Source organism: Antedon bifida, chromosome 1 (genome assembly GCF_963402885.1).
Source record: "Antedon bifida chromosome 1, ecAntBifi1.1, whole genome shotgun sequence".
Lineage (NCBI taxonomy): Eukaryota > Metazoa > Echinodermata > Crinoidea > Comatulida > Antedonidae > Antedon > Antedon bifida.
The window spans coordinates 4,017,207-4,034,646 of NC_136226.1; the positions used below are offsets into that span (position 1 = coordinate 4,017,207).

General features: G+C 35.6%; 1 protein-coding gene across 3 annotated transcripts in view; it reads right to left on the bottom strand.

Annotated features, from left to right (window-relative positions):
* Positions 1-17,440, bottom strand: part of LOC144838278 (von Willebrand factor D and EGF domain-containing protein-like) — a 40,818-nt gene that overhangs the window by 21,517 nt on the left and 1,861 nt on the right. For all 3 annotated transcript variants that reach the window (XM_078693635.1, XM_078693624.1, XM_078693628.1), the window contains exons 2-7: positions 6,179-6,354; positions 4,606-4,855; positions 3,653-3,706; positions 2,459-2,589; positions 2,010-2,105; positions 13-102 (exon numbers count right to left, since the gene is read on the bottom strand). In XM_078693635.1, coding sequence (XP_078549761.1) covers positions 13-102; positions 2,010-2,105; positions 2,459-2,589; positions 3,653-3,706; positions 4,606-4,855; positions 6,179-6,354 — 797 coding nt within the window. The remainder of the gene's footprint in view (positions 1-12; positions 103-2,009; positions 2,106-2,458; positions 2,590-3,652; positions 3,707-4,605; positions 4,856-6,178; positions 6,355-17,440) is intronic.

Genomic DNA, 17,440 nt, shown 5'->3' on the forward strand with positions numbered 1-17,440 from the left:
AAGCTTTTTTACCCTTATTTCTGCTTTAAATATTGTACTCTCAATAGCAGGGCTTTTCCATTCTCTAGAAATGTTAAAGAAGGTAGATACTTTACACAAAACCTGTAATTAAAAACAGAATTAATTTTCAAATATAGTTGTCATATTGAGTTACATGATTACAAATGATACTATTTTCTCTGAAATCTCAGCAGAATGACAAATTACTTTCGGCCTACGTGTTAAAGTGCAATTCGCTATTGAGGCATCAACCGGATTCGAACCCGGATGACAAATGTATACTTTACTAATCAATATTACATGAAAGCTTTGTGTACTTACAACATGAACAAAAATTGAATTGAAAGTGATGATTCAAAATAGAATTCTCAAAATAGGTCTACTCAATATATATCATAGTTTACACAGAAATACACTAATTGTACTTTAGGAGAATTTCACTTATTGATATACATTTCCTGTTCGTAGAATTTCTGACTACTTGACGATACATTGAATTTTGAAAACAGGAAATCGGTTAAGTAATTTTTTTTTTAATTTTCAATATCGCATTATCACGATGAATGAGAAACGTTTATTCTAATATTTTATTGAAAACAAACCCGGGCTCTCTCAAATCTCTGTTTTAAATTATAAATTGGCGAATTCATTCGCACGCGGATCGAAAGCGTTGGTTTATGCGCATGCGTATTTATATTGTTCTAGTTTGCTGTGCTGACGCGAAAATATGGGCAACCAATCATATTTCAGCAATGTTTTAAAATCAAATATACTTTATTCATCATCGTTATCATCAAAAGAAAAAAACAGAAAAGAAAAGCAGGTTGATAAAGAGATGAAAAGGAAACACATACAAACTCGAAATGAGTTTGACGATAGTGTACCCTTAAAAGTACGAGAAAATTTTTTCGGTGTTCGATTTTTTATAAAATTATAAAATTAAACGGCGCGTTCAATTGATGAGTGGTGTATTAGGGTAGGAAAACCTGCTAGCACCCCTCCCACCCACTGAGTCCTTGACTTTGCCACTCAGATAAAATATCAAAATCACAGGCTAAAATGTTGACAGAAGTATCAAGATGTATCAGTTCGTCAAATATTTCGCTTGCAAATTACTCATGAGAGAACCAATCACCATTCAAACAGCGAATACTTTCTGACATAAATGCAACACTATGAAATTATTTTTGACATGTTGATAACTAAAATACACAAAATATAATGCATTATACCACAGGCGTAAAGTTTAGGAGCTAAATGTTAAAATTGCTAATTATACAACTGTCATTCGTTATCAATTTGAAAATAATAACGTTTCAGATTTTGTTCAATATTTGCAGATTAAGCATACCCTGGGCAAATATGCGTCCTTCGAAAATCATATGTCATTACACTGAATGCTAACTACGACTGACGTATGCTATGCTATTTTTTAATTTATAAAATATGATTTTTCCAAAATATGAATTGCAGAATATTATAGTCTGACATAATGAACCTGTTTTAGATCTTTAAAACAGAAGAGTTCCAAATCGTTGCAGAATGCCAGACATTGAATATACAGTATACTGTAGGCCTAATTGAGAGACTGTTAAACCTAACACATTTTTTGAAGACGCAATTTAGATACGCGACGGGTTTTCAGCGCTTGTTGGTGGCGCGCGCAAAGAATATTTTAAAAAGCATGACACTTCCAAAGAATTAAATTCATCAAATTGAAATATTGTCATAATAACGAAACCAATGCTAAAGCTTGTTCTCGTTACGACGAATTATAAGCACGTACTCGCAACGCAAGTAATTCTGCGTCCCATACTGATAGTACGCAACGTGAGGACGTAAGCGCGACGCAAGTTATAGTGCGTTTCATATACAAGTGGGAGAACCATGCTTACAGATATATTCACACTTTCGCACGTGACGACATCCCGTTATGTCGACGGTGACGTCTTCCGTTTCGTACAACGGAACACGTGTGAATGCAGCTTTAAAATGAGCAATACACTTACTTCGTCACCCATTCGAATGTAAGGCTTCATAGGCAGGAATGCAATTGTTTTACTCGTCTCGCTATTAAATAATTCAGTCAATATTTCATTTTCTTTCTGTAAACATATAAATAGAGAAATTATTATTTTTGTTTACCGTAGGCTTATATTTAACTTAGATATACAAACATTACGATTACAGTAGAACCCCCTCTTCAGGGGAAGTCTAAGAGACAATCACTGTTGAAAGACAAGGGGAAATATAAAAAACAAAACGGCCAAACCTCTATTTTAGGGAACACACACTATATATTATGTTCTACTGTAACACGGTTTCAAATGCTCAATGCGTTTGATTGCATTCAACTCACACAACCGCCCGCAATTCAATCTAGCTGCAAACATAATTATTGGTCAATATCACCTCTATAGTAATCTAAATCAAGTTAAGTACGGTATTCAAAACTTACTTTATACCACGTGACCAAGTATACAATATTGCCTGTCGAAGTTGATGGCTCGTAGGAACTACTTAAATACGCGCCGTCTTCTTTTATTGCCACAGATAAATCTGGTGTATTTACAATTGCTGGATATTTCTCTAGAAAGCGAATAAACAAATACGTCAATAAAAGACGAAGACACGATTTTCTGATTTCAGGAAACTATGTAGCACGATTAAAAGTTGATACTGAAGTTAATTAGTGTAGTAGTAGTATATAGAAACGATGAGTGACCGCTGACCTTATTATCACAATGCGTGTTTGAATGGTTTGATATAAATGACATTAGCGAGATAAAGTTTTATTACGCAAATTCTGATTAAATTGTAATGTTGGATAAGTTCATAGAAATTATAGTGATCGTATGGTTAGTTATTCTTCAACTGAATATTTATAGAGGAAGTGATCATGAGTAGGCCTAATTTGCCGCTCAGTTTTCTACCTCCATAGTGGTCTATGGTCAGTAATATTCTTCTACTGAATATTTACAAAGGGAGTGATCAGTAGGCCTAGTTTGCCGGCTGGAATTCAGCTTTTCTACCTCCATGCCCAGACCGGTCACCCATGAAAAAATCAAATTATCTGCATATTTGTCGGCCCATTTGTTCTCAACCCTCCTTCGGCACTGCGGCAACCTTTCATTTATCTGTGTAGGGAAGAGTGAATCTGACGGATTCCCTGATTTGAAACTCTTCAAGCAAAGTATTTATTTGATTGGATGATAACAAGAGTAGCATCATATCGAGCAGATGTGGCTAGAAATATCTACTAAAGCATGAATACAACGTAAGCTGTCACAAATAACCGGTTTAATTATAGATATTATAATTTTGTGTAAAAACACACAATATTCTCTTTCCGATTAAAGCATTTAATAATATTTTAGGCATCAGTAAAATGATGTCAATGTTAATATAGGGAACCTTCTTCGATTTTGCTGGACTAGAACTTATGACTTATGATGTAATTTAGAGGTAGTATATTCGCATACGTTTCGTTTGGTGGGAAATTGTTTGCCAAGTTGTATTCACCAATTACACTTAAGTGAAACGTTTTCCTTAAAATACTAAGTATTTCCCTTAAGTTGTATTCACTAAGAATTTAAACATTAAGAATACGGTGTTTCCGTTAGCAAAATGGAAAGCCCCCGTCCCGTCTTACCTTTACAAGATCCGTCCACGGAATATTCTGAAGGCTTGCACCTTATCGTTGCTTCTATGTAAAACAAAAACAGTGACAGTGTTAGATCTACATTTCAACAATGTATTTAAAACATGCATTGCTTATCAATAGCGGGCTAGCAACCAAGTGGATACTGCGCCAACATCAATAGGCCTACAAAGACACATGTTAAAACATTGTACAGCATTAAACCTATAATGTGGCCATGTTTTTACTGAGGAGAAAAAAATCATTGGTACTTGGAAAAACGTTTTAGAGAAAGAACCAGGAATGAATTGGTGTCATCCAAACCCCCAGGATATGATGAATGTCAATGCACTAGGCCTAACCACCTGTATTCAACCCCTTCGGCTCAACCACCTGGATTCAGATTCTTCCATGGTTTAACAACTTATAGGCTCAATTTAACATGGCCTAGAGCAAATGAAAAGAACCCTCAAAACAGTTACAGACGCAGCTATTAACTAACAGAGTGCTGATATCGTTTGGAATGCCAAGAAATTGTAAATGTATTTTAGAATGCCGTATACTCGCGGAAGTACACGAAAACGTTGTCGGTCAATAATCTTATGATAAATGCAAAACAACGACAATAAGCAAAATTTCTGGACACCGAGTATAAGCCTGTCTTCATTTTATATCATTTATGCATAGGCCTATACGTCATTCTATTAATTAATCACGCGTAACGGAGTATAAACTAGCGCGATCACCATATGCAAATGCTACCTCTTGCATTAAAAAAAGATTACAAACCTTGGGCGCAATAGGATAAACTACAAATAGTCGGTGGAATAATAATCTTTTTCCATGTATGCCGTTTATGTATTACGTCATTTTATTAATCATTCACGCATAACGGAGTGTAACTAGTGCCATCTCAATATGCAAATACTACTTCTTTCATTAAAACAAAATCGATTACAATTTACCTTGGGCGCAATAGGATAAACTACAACTCGTCGGTGGATTTAAAAAATATACAAAAAATTCTCCACAATTTCTGACAGTAATAGGGTCGGTTAAGCTTATCCAACAGCAATCTGGCTTAAACAGTTTTGGATTATGATGTCTTGCTCCTGACGACACGCACCCTGTGAACGTTTTATTTTCGCCAGGTAACGGTAGTTCCTCTCCATGTGTTTCCAACCAAATCGGTGATGATGTACCACAGTACGACCTCTGTAAAATACGTAAAGATGTTTAAAATCGCCCATGACATCATTACGGAAACCGAGCACCGTTTTAAAGAACACCTTAACATGTGCCCATGTATTTTTTATTCATTGAAGGCTCAACATTCTTTTTTTTTTTGCCTACGTCGTTGCGTAGCATCCACATGGGAACCAAGCTAACAACAAGAACAGTAAGTTAGTGTCATGTTTAGGACTACTAGTCTAGAACAACAAATCTGAAAAATGCTTAGAAATCAAGTTAGTGTTTAACTAATTTGTTTTTAAGATTTTTTGCCTAGACTATATACACTACAATTAAGAACATTTAACAAGAAAATAATGTAGAAATTTAAAAGACTCCAACCAAGAGGAATATTTTATACATACCAGGAACACACAATGCTTTACAGCTTTTGAATTTAGAATTAAATTAAAAATTCTAATCCGACATTTCAAGATCATTTATGTAGGCCTCCTATTGCAGCGTGAATAATTAACGGCTACCGGTTACAAATTATATTGATAAAATCACTTTTCCTTTCACACTGGACAATGCAACCTTAAATTGCCTAAAATATGTTATCATGAGGTCAAGATCGTATTGGCCTACGGGGATATGAGTATGTCGGTAGAATTGGGGACATGTCACTAGGGTGTCAGGAATGTTATTAGTTGAAGAACTAAATACATTTAACTATAATGTTTCAAATAATTAATATGACCTTTTTGATTAATATGGGTGCTGTCCAATTATCGGAATTTTAACAAAAAACTTGTCTGTCTGTAAGAATGTAGGCATAATCTTGATGGACACTAGGCTGGAAAGTATTCCGGATACACGTATTTACAAAATGGTGCAATTTGTGACATGGTACTTACCGTATTTATATCGTACGCCTACTTCATGGCTGGATATCAGGAAAGGATGAGAGGGGGAGGGACCTCAATTTTGAGAATTTCAATGCAAAAAAATAGGACATCAGTTAAGTTCAGAACTTCATTCAATTTTTAGACCACGACTGTCAATAGTCAGTTAGATACTATCTAGTGACAGCCAAGAAAGTACATACATGTGCGGGCAGCGGTAAGATCCAAAGTCTCGGTAATGTTGTTAGTAAAATAATGCTTGGTTTCCACTACTTAATCGCAATGAAAGGACGTTAAGCGCGCAACGCAAGAAATATTTAATCAATCACGACGCGATAGACTATCCGAACTCATTGTCATTGGTCAACTCGCTTGCGTTGCGTCTACGTCAATGAGTTGCGTCTTTAGTATGTAGGAACCAAGCTTTATTTCAAAGCGATAATATTTATCAAAAAACACTTACCTGTACACATTTTGTAGGCATCTCAGCCAGTTTACCATTGATGTTAAACTTATACCAACCAATTGGAAGCTCGTGGTCACAATTTATTTTTGCTCTATTACTGTGTACATTTACTTTGTATTTTGTACTTCGGAAAGGTTCGTCAAGCACTCGATGACCGGTTATAGAGCATTCGTCTGTCGGTAAAATATAAACACGATGTTATAACTTTATTAAAATGCCATTTGTATTGCAATATGCCGTTATTACATAATTATTTATAGTTATGTACATTTAAGATAATTAAACATGTTTAAATAGGACCCCCCCCCCCCCCCCTCTCTCTCTCACATTTTATATGTTGCATTTGTTGACAATACAAGAACCTTCTTTATAGCGTTAAATTTCATATCGACATCGTCATTTAAAATGCTAAAGATAAAAAGTGTTGGTGTTCGGATGGAGAGGTTAAACTCAGACAGAGAAGGAATGATATGTTATCCCTTGGATCTTTCATTAGAAGCTGAATGATTGGGAAGTTTACAATTCTAATGCATTGTCGTCGTAGGTACAAAATAGTACAGTAGAACATCTATTTAGGGGAGACCTTCGGGATAGGCCTAACATGTCCCTTCTACCCCCTCGTTCATTTCATGAGTAAGCATCCCTAAAAAGTGTGTCCCATAAGAAGAGTTCGTCTGTAGTTTTTTTTCTGCTAACACGAACATCTGAGTCTAACATAGTGTTTGAACATTGGCTAGGTTTGAATGAATCGAATCAGATGTAATTGAACCTACAAACGCTTAATTGAGGACAGATTTTGCTGTGGGTTCAACTCATCACTTCTAAAGTAACTAGGCCTACATAAGCAAATTTGTCTTATCACGAATCATAATGTTTATCATATTTATATCGACAGATTGTTATCGTTTGATACATTTATCATTTCTCAAGCATACACTGTGGAACAAAAGAAACTGATCATATTCTTTCCTTCAACTCATTTTAATTTTCTATCATGTTGCCATCAAAGTATTTCCTTCCCCATTACTGAACGAAATTCAGTACCAAGAGAGTTCCATCGTCCATTTGGACAGAGGTGATCTTCATTTTGGTTCTTATCATTTGACGTGTGATCTATAAGGCGCATCTTCATCGTCTTTTAGACCTATATATTATAGTCTATCACTACACTAGGGTGGTGTTTGATCTTGCTTTTGACCTTTCTGATGTAGTACACTTATGTGCCATCACTATTTACAAAACCAGTGGCAGGTAGGAGGACCTAGTGCAAATTCTTGTTGGCAAACATTCAAATGATATGCATTACGTTGTACGCGGTTACACTATCTGCTGTGGCTCTTCCACGGTTACCAGAAATATCGCAAAAAGTCACGTAGCTATGTCGTATCTTCCTCAGGGTATGAGGATCGTTTGTTGTATACATGTTTGGGCTATTAAAAAGCTGTTCACAAAATCTAGTACATTCTGCTTCTGTAAACATACAGTAGACGGTATTTTTATTAGTAGACATTACTTTACACACCACAATGTATAAACGTTTGAAAACATGGATCACATTAACCGCGCTTAGATGATTTAACAGACGAATAAAAACATAATTGGAGTTGGCCGACGCTGTGTGCCCTAACCTAAAATTAGATTTTAGAAATTGTTAAAAAAACTGATCTTGATTAGTCTTGGGGACAATCGTGACCAGACTAGGTACCACAACACTCACGAATACCATTATCATTTGATTTTAGATTTCGAAGATGATAAACAAAACAAAAAAAATACAGTTTCAATGTATACAAACTAACGGAAACTTAGAAATCTAGTTGTCAAGTGGGGGTATGAACTTTTAAATAGGTGAATGTGGAAATTTAAATATCACTAGGCCTAAATGATCTCTGTGTAGGCCTAACACACGCGAACAACATGCTATAAACACCTGCTATGAAGAAATACGTCGCCCTTTCCCATCATTTTCAAGGTTTTGTAAATCGTTTCATCAGATATTTTACATCTGCCCAATCCGTGTACTTTCATTTCCTTTCTGAAGTTCTGTTTTTCATCCGTTCATTGTCGGATTGAAGCCAAAATTAAACGCCATGAAGTACGTCAAGCTTACTGTCACCATTGAAACTAGGCACAGATGCGGTGTTCAATGACAAAATGATTATGGCACGCAGGTAAAGCCTCAATGATGCGAGTTCGAATCCCAAAAAACGTCAAGTAGACGAGGTTGCAAATCAGGCAATCCTATTAGTATTGTTGGAGGATTGACAATTACGGTCGGAACATAAACGGCCGGTATGAACATGTTGGTTCGAATCGCACACTTATAATGCTGCTGGATTGTGTAAACTGGCAAAAGGCCGAGCATTGATTTGGCGATATGCGGGTTCATAACCACAATTGTGACAATTAGCCAAGGTAGCGGGTTCAAATCATGAACTATTCACCCTATTCTTTGTACTAGATTTTTCCAGTATCATTGGAATATTTGCTCTTAATTTCGATTTCAGATACATCAGACTTAATTTTAAAGTAGGTTTGTTCTCGAATAGTCCGCCGCCACTCCCTTGTTGTTGCGCGTAACTGGTTGGGTAGCCCTACTTTTTTAAAGAAGAAAGTTGATCCACTGAACAGAAAGGACAGGTGATGAGTTGTAAAAACCCCTAATGCTTTACCTTACATCACTGAGATTAGTATACAGTAATGTAAGCAAAACATAACACCTTAAGAAGACACTAAATCGGTTTAAAATACCTAGAAGTAAAGCATAAACCGATGATTATTTGAACTGGCATGGAACGATTGTTTATTATTACACCGCGGAGAGATGTCTTGGTTACTTTGAGTTGCCAAGTCACGTGATGGCTAGTAAAGTCGGACATTGTGGCTTATTTAAAATTTCTATTTGCCAAAATTCGGATTGACATATATCAATTTATGTTTGCATCACGGTGACATATGGGATAACGACGAGAAACAACGATCACGCACGACACGACGACGTACCATTTCAATAGCAAGGACGTAAGCGTATACGTAAAGCTTGATTCCAACTAGGACGCAAAACTAGACACAACGCAAGCGAGTTGACCAATGACAAGCGAAAGTTCCAATAATCTATCGTTTGTGATTGGCCAAATCCCTTACGTTGCCTTACGTCGTTTGTTGCGTCTCTAATGTGAACCAAGCATTATTGATTTGACCATTCACAAGCGATGGACTATTCGCTATGTCGTTTGTCATTGGTGAACTCGCTTTCTACGTCCTTTCGTTGGGTCTATAGTGGGAACCAAGTGTTTAATGTGCATCAAATAATGTTAGGCCTTATGTTACACGACAGTATTAACACATAAACTAAAATAAAACAATAATTAATTTTCGCATATTTCACAAACAAAAAACGACCAAAAAAAAGAAAGAAATTTGACACAAACAGCAAACATTAGACCTACTATTGGACTTTAAAATGTAAAACGTTAGGCCTAAAGTTTTTGATCAAAATCAGGGAACGAATGAATATATTGCTAGATAATCGTAGGCCCTATTGAAAGCTGTAATGACATTAACCATACACGACCTACTTAAACTGTAAGCCCCTCCCTGATGTGGCCTATGTCGCGTGTGGTTTGTCAGTTGTCGTATAAACTAACAAACTAAATCCCACACTGTGAAAGGTATGTTTTAAGTTAGGGCGAACATAGGCTGTGTGTGGCGTGAGTAAACACAATGTTACGAGGTGTCATTTAACATTATGTACACTTTTATGACAGCCTCAGCCTGCCACCTGCCCCGTCTTTTTACCCAGCGTATAACTAAAGTTGACTTACATTGACTGTATGTTATTTTAAACGTTATTACAATGTCACGAATTCTATCACAAAGGTTCATTGGTTATTAAACAGTTGTATACAAGTTAGATCTCGATTTCTAATCCGCCGGATTAGATACAAATTGACTCGATAGGAGTTAGTAGAAGATTGACATAAATAAAACAAATAGACAAATGAATTATTTATTTCTGAAAATAGATTTGCATGTTGTTCTATTCTACGTTCTAAGCTACGTTTGTAACTATAATGGATTTGTCAACATTAATTATTCACAAATTATTCTAACGGTTAAGTTACATTGGTTTTAATCACTGGCGGATCCAGGATTTCGAATTAGGGTTGGGCGCGCGGTGCATATTAAATATTGTATTATGTACATCATATCTTTTGCTTTGCAATTTCAAGAATTTAAAGGGAATGTGTCGGCCATGTGGACCCATTGAATCTACCGAACAATAAAACAACGGCACACATTGTTTATTGCTTTGCATGTTGTTTTGGCCCTAACGGCTGTCCATACAGAAACTAAATAACAGACTAAATTATTCTCTTACTGTTTTATTAGGCCTACTTAAATCATGAGCCATGTTAGTGAGTCGCAGATCAAATAAAAATTATTAGTAGGGCTACAAATATGGTTTTAAATAGTAAAAACAATCTGTATTTAATATGAAATGTGTAAAACTTTCAGAACGTTCGGTAATTAACCAGAACATTTTAAACGTATTGACAGGTAATATTTAAAGGGGATATTAAAGTTCCCCATTATAATTCTTGGTTTGGGCTTTGACCCACGACATGAAGTGCATTGCTATATCTCCTGGAGTGTGTAGTTCTAGGCCCCGAAGCGTTGAACCACAACCCACAGAGTACGGATAATTCATGAATTTGTGTAGGATCGACCCTGGGGCGTTGACCCAGCGGACAGGGCACAGAAAATGCATGGATAGAGGCCTGTCAACCGTCGTTTCGAGTACTTAAACTTGGCCTGTAACAGACATTCAGGAAATGAGCCTAGGGGCACATATACAAAACTAACTTAAGCCAATGCTTACATACCCGACGTGTAGATGGAAATAAAACAGGTTATTTTGGTACAATATTGATTGATGCCTTAAATATCAATAAGAACAGACATTTAAAAGAGATTTAAATCCGGATTAAGTAACGTTTTATTCAGTGTGCGTGTATTATTGCGATGAAACGAGTGCACCCATCCAGTTACACTAAGTCGATGGATATCCATTTGAATGTGCTCGTCTATTATCATAAGATTTGTATACTGAAGACCCCAGGCGCCGCATTAAATAAAAGGGTTGGCTGAGGTTCTGAGTCGAAATCGTAATTACTGTTTGTGCTCCAAACGATTTGTAAAAAGATTCACGGACATTTACCCAGCAAACTCACATTACATTTTGACTGAAATCACTGAATTGCAAAGGCGGATCGAATTGGGGGCCAATCTGATTTTCACAAATTAGAATGCAAAAAATAACATTAGTTGGAGTTAATTTCACCATTTCGTGAAACAAATTAACCCGCGATAGCAAGGTTTGTCCAGACGAGTCACAGATAATTGTATAAAATTGGTAACCGCCCAATAAGTGCGTTTGACGAAATGACGCAATATATAATTGATTATAATAATATAGCCTGGCTCCGATGACCAACCCTTTCCTGTATACTATCATCTGATAACTCAACAAACATAGTAAGATATGACAGTCACTTATCAAAGCTAATTAATTATTTGTTTTATGTTATTATCGTTTTAGTATTTAATTGAGTTGGTTAATGACAAATTAGTAATAAATATGTGATTAATAAATCGTGTTTCCGTAGGTTGCGTTAGCCGGGTCATACGGTAATCATTAGACAGGTTACAATCAGATTTGATGGCCTAAACCATTCTGCGTATGGTTAAATATTTTATGGGTATTTTTGCGTCAGCCTACAAATATTGCCGCAACGTGGAATCGAAAACTTGATGTTGTATAATAAACTTTTAACTCTTAAAAATATGGGAAACAAATCCTACACAAAACCCATATGAAAAATCCCCACAAAACTACTAATAACAAACACAAAAAAGTGTACAGTAGCCTGATACAATTTTCTAACATGTGTTGCGGCTACGTGATTGCGTTGCGGCTACGTCCTTGCGTTGCGTCTCTAGTGGGAACCAACCTTAAGAACTAAGACCATAATACGATACAATGAATCCTCTAAGTAAGGTCAATTAAATTGTAACTTAATTTATATACTAATATAATTATACGGTCTATTAATTGTGTAATTACAGTTAATAAAACATTTAAATGTGTAAAATAATAGTCTATGAACTGATCGTCACAACTACAATATTGATGACGCGTCAAATTAATGAAGGGAAATACCCGTTTACTAACTTCATTACGATCTTTTTAAAATGATCCCCACTTTGTTTGCAAGAATTTCAAGTTTTTATTTTGATGAATTCATTGATAAACGAATTTAAACACGACATGCATAATATCATACTATAATGCTCAGTTGTCAAAACTTGTTGTGCCCTAAAGCTTGTCTCCCACTTGGACTCCAGACAAGGACGTAATATATAAGTGCAACGAGAGTAATTTTACCAATCGCAGTACAGTTCGAATAATACATCGCTCGTGATTGGTCAAATTAGGTGCGTTGCGTTTACGTTTAAGATTTTAACAATTGAACAAACGTCGACGAAACTTTTTGAAAACATTCACCTGGTAACGATAAAGGAACCTTACATTACGTATTACGTGCACCCTTTTAAAAATTACCTTATTTTGTGGCGTAGAGGATATAAAACAATCCCGGTAGTTTTATTTCGCGATGTTTTTAGTTTTTTTACACGCTTAAATCTATGCACGATTTAAGCTTGGTTCCCACTAAATACATGGAGTAGATAAATACAAGAAACGTATTTGTCTCCTTAAAAACAGAAATGTCGGTTGTCAGCCAATCCGATTAAAATAAAACAAGAGACAGTCCGATTAAGCTATCGCTTGTGATGGGTCAACTCGCTTGCGTTGGGCTTACGCCCTTGTTTTGCGTTTTAGTGGGAACCAAACTTAATAATGAAAATTAAATTGAAAAATAACGTAACGTTATATCGGGTTTAGTGTGAACACACCTTTATCTAGCTGCCATGGCTAGTGTTTACACGCAATGTTTGGAGGTTTAGTATGGACACACCTTTATCTAGCTGCCATGGCTAGTGTTTACACGCAATGTTCGGAGGCTTAGTGTGAACACGCCTTTATCTAGCTGCCATGGCTAGTGTTTACACGCAATGTTCGGAGGCTTAGTGTGAACACGCCTTTATCTAACTGTCATGGCTAGTGTTTACACGCGAAGTTTAGATTACCCTAGATTTGGTGCATCCAGCTTATCATCTGAAGTAAATAATTTCCTCATTATATCCCGGACTATTTCCATCGACACTTAATTAGTCAATTAATTATCAAATCAATCAAATTGACATGGATTTAAACGTCCGTTGGTTCAAATTTCATTTCACTTCACTTCGCATAAAAATTCAATTTAGGCCTATGCTCACATTTATTTAGAAATAGCATGGACCTCAGACATTTTTTCATCTAGTTGTAGACCCTTCCCAAAAGTAGGCCTATTTGATGCACAGAGGTTAAAAAAAAAAATTTTCGTTGGTATTTTTAATTAACAAAATGCAAAACATGATTACGATTGTTCATTGAAATAATTGTGTCGGTTTTTAATTTTCTTTGGCTGCAATAATTCTAGTTTTAAATGATGTTTATATTTGAAATACATACAACATACATACGCGCCATCAACGCTGAGTGGAGCACATAATTATAATGTGATATTTTCAATTAATCAATCAATCGTTCCATTCACGATCATTGCTCATAGCATAAAAGCTTATACAATTAGAAAAAGTGAGTTTTTAGAAGTTACTTAAAACTGTCCAAAGATGTCGATTTCCTAATATGTAAAGCCTAGGCCCAGCAGTTCTGATTGTCCGATCTCATTCAGCTATGCTTTCTCTATGTTTTTTTTATGATATAATAACATATACAATTTAAATAAAAGAACACAAATTATATCGATGGAATACTTTATATTGCAATATGGAAGGAGGAATGAAATCACTTGAGTAGGGCGACTCCTTAATTAGACTTTTATGAAAATAAATGAGTAATTTCCTGAACTATTAGTGGCCATCGGAAGTTGTTCAAGGTACGTCTTTTGCGGGAAACCTACTGCGGTGTTCGAATCACGATATATTCGATTAATACTGAATGGTCATTGGTTGGAATTTCTTCAAGTTTTGGACAGCACTTGACAAAATAATTGATCTAGCTATTTCATTTAGTGTTGTGGTTTGGCGAATAAACCAAAAAATGACCAACTTTTATACGTGTTTTGAATTCACGTAGAAGATCCTTAAGATAAATTATTAACGTGTTTGAAATGACAAAAGTGTACCATAAATAAAACACGTTCTCACGTTTTCCGTCAACATTGTTATTGTTAAAATTAAAAGAAATTAGGTGTTGACATGCAAACTCCTTATAATACTGTCAGTACCCTTGTACTAATAGAAACGTACAGTAACCTGTAGCACTTAAAACAAAGTGCTAAACATCCGCTAAGACAACTTTTTACATATGCCTATTGGTACTTTTTACATAGGCCTATTGGTACTTTTTACATAGCCCTATTGGTACTTTTTACATAGGCATCATTGGTACTTTTTACATAGGCATCATTGGTACTTTTTACATAGGCACCATTGGTACTTTTTACATAGGCATCATTAGTACCTTTTACATAGGCCTATTGATACTTTTTACATAGTCGCGACTATTGGTACTTTTTACATAGGCATCATTAGTACCTTTTACATAGGCCTATTGATACTTTTTACATAGTCGCGACTATTGGTACTTTTACATAGGTGCGCCTGTTGGTACTTTTCCCAATGAATTAATGCGATGAGGTCTGATCTTCATCAAGCAGTACCAATAAAACCTTTGGGCAATGTTAGGCCTACGTCACAAACCCTCCAATGTTTTCTTGGCAAATATCCGTAAATGTTCCAATCATTTCTCTCACACATTGCACATTGGCACCCCCTTTCAACAAAACTACGCAATGTTCTTCGATTATCTTACAAACAAACCATCAATCAAGAATGTTGTTTTTGAATGTCACTTGGGCTCTCTAATAATAGGTTGCAATATTTACAAAATATATACAAATACCCAGTTTATTTAAACATTTCCTTAAGCTTTATCTACACTATCCAACTAGTTTGACAAAAACATTGTGATGTTCCCAAATAGGTCAGTGATATGATGTCATCGCGTCAATATATGGGCACATCACGTAAAGTTTGATAGTGTAGACAGAGCTTTACACACTTTACACTGGTCTAAATAGAGGACTTACTGTACGTAATTTTTACAAACGTTTACACCGAGAATGGATTCAGGTTGGTTACGTTACTGACTAAGTTACGTTTTCTGGGCGGTGCATCGAAAACAGTGTTTGTGAACCTAAATCTCTGTCTACACTTATCAAACTAGTTTGACAAAAAAGGGTGATGCGCCCAAATAAATATGGTAGTGATATGACATCATCATGTCCATATAGGGGCACATCACATGTTTTTGTCACATACAGTTTGATAGTGTAGACAGAGCTTAACTCAAATGTTTGATCGGTAAATAAAGAGTGAACATTCAATCTTACCGTGTCAACCCAGTAGGGATTGAATTTCGGTCTTTCCTCTTCAACAACAAATATACAAAATATATTCGTCAGGTTATTAGATTACTAGAGCCAAAGACCAACCACTAAGATGTTAATTTTAGCAAAGTATAAATACAACTTTTAATATATACAAATACAGATCGGAAGCGATAAGAATAAGCTGTTATAACGATGTTATTCAGTTTATAATATACATTTGAGTTGTTACCAAACATCGAATTACCCTGTAAAATACAAACACTTAGGGTACAAACATTTGGGTACTTCGGTTACGGCCAAGGGGTATGTTGTCTAGAGATAAAAGTCGGGTAAGTTCGAGGGCAACAGATGGGGCGTTGATAACTGTATTTTTAAAATGCGTTTCATCAAAAACACCTTTTATAACAACAAACAAGAAGAAATGTTTTTATGTCTGTGGTCTGTGTTACAAACTGAAAACAAAATGTCAGACAGGAGGAGAACCATGTAAAGTGATATATTAAACGGAAATACTGATGATAAAAATGGTGATGACGAAAATGGTGATGATGAAGAACATTCTGATAATGACGAAAATGTTGATGACGATGACAAAATGCTGATGACGAACATTTTGATGATGACGAAAATGCTATGATAGCGAAAATTCTGATAATGACGAAAATGTTGATGGATGACGAACATGTTGATGGATGACGAAATTATTGATAATGATGACGAAAATGTTGATGAGGTGCTGATTGATGACGAATATGTTGATGATGACGAATATGTTGATGATGACGAAAATGCTGATGATGACGAAAATGCTGATGATGACGAAAAAGCTGATGATGACGAAAATGTTGATGACGGTGACGAAAATGCTGTTGTTGGAAAAAATGCTTCTAATGGTAATAATTATGGTGATAATGATGATTATATAGATGGGGGTTGTGAGTCATGCTTTGATGTTGATGGCGTTGCCTGGTGATACAGATTATAACATTTATGTTATTACAAGTATTTTCTAAATATATTAAAAATTGAATTGAATTAATAACATTAATTAGGAATATCTTTATTTAGCGAGAGTAAATACTCCAATCAACATCTTTGATTTGGACCAATTATTGTTTTAATATCCAACGAAACATGCACACTAAATATAGTGATGCGCTGTGCGTGATAGTGTGGTCTAGTAGAATTGTATCAAGATTCGGAAATGAATTACGATACAAGGTTGTATTGATCCGGCAAGCCTTGACTCACACACTTCACTAGTAGACGGCATAAAATAGTGCGACAACCCTACTACAACATGTTGACGATTATAAAACCATTATAAAGTTCTTAAGTCATACACTATGCCCACACAACAATAAAATATTATTACGCCATTAAATCATATTAAACGATTCGAAACACAAACAAGGAACAACAATAAAACGTTAACGATATCCATAAATAAACTTAGCCTAGATACCCAAAATAAAAAGACAGTGATAAATCTCACGACATGGAGTGGACGCGCTCGTACAAAAAGGATATCATTTATTATCAATGATCGAACGCGCGCGTACAAAAACGGTGCCATTATTATCAAAGTTTGAACGCGCGCGTCTTAAAAGTGTTTTTTCTCTTTGCGGTGTTTGAAGAATGTTGCATAAACAATCGTAAAACACATCCACATTAG